Source organism: Opisthorchis viverrini (genome assembly GCF_000715545.1).
Source record: "Opisthorchis viverrini unplaced genomic scaffold opera_v5_80, whole genome shotgun sequence".
In the NCBI taxonomy this organism is placed as follows: Eukaryota; Metazoa; Platyhelminthes; class Trematoda; order Opisthorchiida; family Opisthorchiidae; genus Opisthorchis; species Opisthorchis viverrini.
Genome location: NW_008751735.1, coordinates 590,273 through 595,606, shown reverse-complemented (window position 1 = coordinate 595,606; position 5,334 = coordinate 590,273). Strand labels below are relative to the sequence as shown.

The window sequence follows — 5,334 nt, the reverse complement described above, 5'->3', positions numbered from 1 at the left end:
GCCAGCATGTCCATGACAGAAGTCTTCACTCGATAGTGCTATCCCATTATTCCCCTGAACAATTTACGCAGGAGATCAAATTGTTCGCTTTACAAGAAGGTATACACAACTGAACGCCCGGTATCAATGTCATGAAGAGGATGCAGTCCGTCAAATCTCAACAAACGGGTGTGAAGCCATGCCGTGTCCTGGACGCATACCCAAAATTTCTCTCTCTCTCTGATTCGAAAAAGGGAAACTTCAAAATAGCCTTTCAACATTGGCTGGTGGCCATTCGGGCCTTTACGATCTCCCCACGCGACCAAGGTTTTGTTGAAAATGGTTCAAACCTACACAAGGGCAACTGTGGGCGCAGGAATCATGCTTTTAACGCATTTTAAATCACTTTGAGAGAGTACGTAGCCAGTAAATTCGTAGTTTTCGTCAGCATAAACTCCAAATAGGGATATAGTCTGCTACTTTTATATGAAAAAGCTTTCCACCGTTGTAGCAGACGTCCCTGTGGACGAGGCCAAGGCCGTGGAATTCGTCGCACCTAGTAAGTTTATCGTCGCCGGTCATTTTGGAGAGGTACTTACTATCAAGGATGTGCACAATTATTGCGTCAAATGCCGACCTCGTTGTTTAATAGACCAATGGTTACCTTTTATTTCGTTTCTCGGATGGCAGATCATCCACCATGGCCGAGCTTCAATGTGTGTTCGCGTATTTTTAGTTGAATCAAAGAGTAACAATTTTAGCCACCTTTTCCTTTCTCGAGAGCAGCAGATCGAACTTCTTCCTCGTTTCCCTGAAGCAGTAAGCGTTCATGCTATGCACAGGACCAACCGTCCTGGGTAAATAATTTTAGAACATCTGAATTTCACTGTTAAGGTAAAAGCTATGCAAATTCCTTGTGATGGCATGGGCATCGGTCGACCCGTAATGTCCACATTCGTTGAAAGCGTGCATTTTGTGCATTTGCGCAAGCTGTTGTGCTTATTCAAGGATACGATGGGTGGACAGTATTAAGTCAAAACGTTTGTCATGGACAAGATGACTTCGCAGCTGCGGGCTGCCAAAGCTGTGTTCAGCTGTGATATAATGCTGTGCTGTTTTCACGCGCGCCAAGCCATTCGGAAGCGCGCACATCTCATTGCTCTGCTGTAAATTTTGCAGGCGATTTCTAGCCGCAGACGGCACGCATTTCGCCCCATGGCCCGCTCTGATATACAGCAGAGTAGTTGACTGTGCATCGCACTTTAATCGCGTAAGTTTCGCCAAGATTCGCAGATCCTGCGGAGAACCCATTCCAGATTTGTCTGCTATTTGACTGCCAACTGGCTGTACCTCACTCGATAGTAGGCCATTCATGCACACTATGGGTTGGCACATTTGGGAGTGTGACCGATAACCGCCTGGAGAACAACAACGGGCGTTCAAAGAGGCACGCGCATCACGCCGACAGCCTGAAGCACGCCATCCAGGTCTCTCAGCACAGAGAATGGCTCCTGCGCATATATTAGATGCACACCATTTGCTTCTGTGGCCGCCGAGCAATGTGTAAGGGAGACGGCTACGTTTCGCGTGTGGATTCCCGGATGGTGACGTGCGCCGCCAGACAAGTTCCCAGTCACGTTGGAACGCTTTCAGAGGAATACATCGTGTGTTTAAGGTACGGTATAATGTTGCCTGTGTAATCATGGTCAGGAAACTTTGTGCCCGGAGAGGTCTTAACTTCAAAGCTTTGGATACATTTCATTGTCTGGGGCATTATTTAGGGAACGTTTAAAGTAAAGAAAAATTGTGACAATGGACCATCTGCGATGCCATTCGTCGGCTGAAATTTTTGCAAAAATACGCATGTCGCAAGTCAGCAGGTGGGTGGGTGCTCATAGGTTATTCTTTTTGTGGCAATTCTACAAGGAGAACAGCACCATGGTTTGCAAATCTCTGGATAACTACATTCAAAACCCTATGATGATAAGAGATGAAAGTGTCAATGAAGCTGCACTTGGCGCCCGCCTATTGCAGAGCTTCGGTGGCAGACCACTTCAGGCAGACCACTTGGAAAGAAACTGACACTTCAAAATGGTTGGAAATGGTAAACTGCTATGTATCCTGGAATATTCAGCCGGATGTAGCTAGGTTCAACAGAAGTGCATGCTAGAAGTTGGACTCCACCAACAAATATCATTACAAGAATCTGCCTAAGACTGCAGTCCACCATTGTGTGATTTTCGCAAATGCCAAGCGACACTTCAGGGCGACGGAGGTTTTGCGCGCTCAGTTGGAAAACTACATTCTATGATTCAGGCTATCACAGAATTTTTCTCGATGGCACACGACCAACGAATGAAGAGGTCGAATGCTTACGAGCTCCGGGCAAATTAACAACTCTTGCTGTTTGACGGAGACAAACTTGCATCAGTCCTCGATTAAGCATCTGTTAGTTTTACTGAGAAAGCTATTTCAGTGTCCGAAAAACTAGAACGCCTAGGTAATGAGGCAAATAATTTTGCTTAGTTCCAACTAAAACAGACTACGTGCTACATTTTATCAGGACACAATTCATACAACGCTATAAACTAAGCTCCGCTGGATACCACCTTAATTCGTCTGAAGTTTCTTTAATGCAGCCTTGGATACGCAAAGTTCACGTAAGTTGCTCCATTTCCTTCAACCAACCCATCTAACTCAAAACAGTGAGCACAATTTTATGTGCGCTGAATACGGGTAGAGCAGACCGTGGCATCCACCATTGCATTAAGGTTATCAAAAGTGGGGTTATGGAGCTCATAGTGATCCAAACACGGGCCGAAGGCCGAGTTCCGATTTCACAACCTTGTCCTGGGGTTACTTTGAACGTTTACGCACCTAGAAATAGTGGTCCTGACACCAGCTTAATTTTTTTGGTATTTTTACACAAGTGTATGTGACATGGCGGTAACCCCACAATTGAAATCTTGGAGAATCCATGGATAGCAGGCGAGCTGGCATTTAACTACGATAGTTGAATAACGGGAACATAATGCAAGTGGTCGAACAGTAGCTTGCTGACTGGTTAATCAGTGAAAAAGCATTTATAGATTCTGCCTCAATCGACTTCGGTTTCCAAGCTGGTTCCTCCTAACAAATTTTATAGGGTCCATAATGGTTGTGAAACACCAGAGCAAATATACGCATGTAGCAGAAAAAAGCCCTCGTGAGCCACAGTTAGTGACCAGAATCACGCTGGGTTTGAAGTGCTAGAAGAGGAATTTTCAAGGCTGTGTTCTCCGAATTAACGGATGCCGACTAGGGCGCATCAAACAATAAAACATGCTGGTTATCAAACGCTCCATGAAACCATAGGCTCCCTTTCAGGCCATCAGGAAGAAGCTGCGACAGCCTACGGAAAGCCTAAGAAATTGGCTACAATGACGGATAAGTTTTTCAAATGCTCCACAGCGCGTCGGATCCGCACAAATTTAGGTTTGAGGAGTGCTGAAATTTATTGCAATTATTATTGATTATTACTATTATTTATTATTATTATTGATTTTACTGGACGGCGCAACAAGTGTTTGCAGGCGGTACCGCTGCTGTCGCACATGAACGCAGATTTCGTTGCTGAAAATGTATGACGCTTGAGCATTAGTACCCCACACCATGAGTTGCCGGCCCTCCTAACATTTGCTTGAGCGTTGCAGCTAGACGGGAATCATCGTTTCACACACCACGGGAAGAATGTTCAGCTTTGAGCTGTCAAAAACCAGTCCAGTATTTTGCGGCTTCTTCTACACAGACTGGCCATCTGGCCCCAACCGTCTCATCGCAAGGGACGCTTGCTACACGGGTGCCTCGCTTGCTCGCTGAACATTTTCGCCTTCCAACGCAATGCCAAAACACTTGGTCACCCAGGTAAGGTTTAACAGCTATATAGACGTAACTTCTTCATAACAACACTAGCATTACGAAGATGGCTTTTGGTGTCGACTGTATCCACCAAACGTATCCTCTCCCACGAGCAAAGTATCGGGCGTCTTCACCCTAAACTTGCCCTAAAATAATGTTATTGATCTTTGACTTTGCGTAATTATTCGCCCATATGGAGATGTAAGGAAAGACGTTGAAATCAGAATCACTGACCACATCAGCCCGTAGGAACGTACTTGCTCATCACACCATTCTCAGTAATATTATATGCTCCACTTATCCACTTATCCACCTAAATGTGTCATAATTTTCATCCCTTTATAGCTATGTGGCTCTTGGCCCATATAAGCCTACTTTGTTTACAGTATATAACGTATCCTAATATGCCAACCATAATCAATATTGATGCATGCAGAGGCGACGACTACCGATCTGATTCTACGATCTTCGGGTTTATTAGTCGTGTATATCTGCTGAAACTAGTTAATGCACAGGTGATAGGACAGGTTGGTAAATGCAGAAGAAAGATTTCACTCCAACTAAGATTTATGGTTAAAATCCACCGGGTTTGGGTCATGGAACACTGAAAATGTACTCTTACCGTATTTACGATAGACAATGGCCACAAGGACTTGTGAATTGAACTATAGTCGCTGTTTTAACAGGTCAAAGTATGTAAATAAACGGTTCACCTTATTTGTTGTGATTTTGAATAGGGAGCTCGGAGTTACACAAAGATGAGACCGGATGATAACTATAATACGCTGCAGCGAATTAAAGAATGGAATGCCACAAGACTGGACTTATTCAAAATTTCCGAGCCAAACAGAGTGAGTCCTTTTGGTAGTGTACTTTCTGTGTTTTTTCGTTCGATTAAAGCTAGTGCGAAACTCATGCAAGGTGAAAACCATTAGAAGACTGTAGAACGGATCACTACATTCCGAACAAGCAAAAAATGGGAACATATAACATTGCGAGCACATACATTTTTAACGTGTAGTTTGACAGTCTTCCTTGCTTGCTAGAAAAAAAGTGATAATTGCAGTAAATTTGGAGGTGTGGTGCAACATCCGGCATATAGGGATTGGGACCTCAGCCAGAATATCTAGGAAATGACAGGAGTGTGTGTGGTGGAGGTCAAGACCTGATCTAGTTAGGGTTGATCAATCGACCGGAATGAATTTTGACACTTATAATTGTCATAGGCGTAAAATGTATTTCCTGAATAGTCAGCTGACACGGAGAGGAATTAACGTTCACGAACTAGGTGGCACCAATATTAACCATAGCTCTAATTTGGCGTCCGAATTCTACCAGATATTGTGAGTCTATCGATGCTGCGCGCACTTTTAACCGTTGCAGCCGTGCGCAGACTTCTGGTTCCTCATGGAGTACGAAACATTGACCCGTGTATCATTTATGAAGGGCGGGAACTGG

General features: G+C 44.4%; 1 protein-coding gene across 1 annotated transcript in view; it reads left to right on the top strand.

Moving 5' to 3' along the window:
* Nucleotides 1-4,634: 4,634 nt before the first annotated feature.
* T265_04653 (hypothetical protein) overlaps nt 4,635-5,334 on the top strand; it is a gene marked incomplete at both ends in the record, with an annotated part of 93,800 nt that continues 93,100 nt past the window's right edge. Inside the window, one exon of the mRNA XM_009169444.1 lies at nt 4,635-4,727. Coding sequence (XP_009167708.1) covers nt 4,635-4,727 — 93 coding nt within the window. The remainder of the gene's footprint in view (nt 4,728-5,334) is intronic.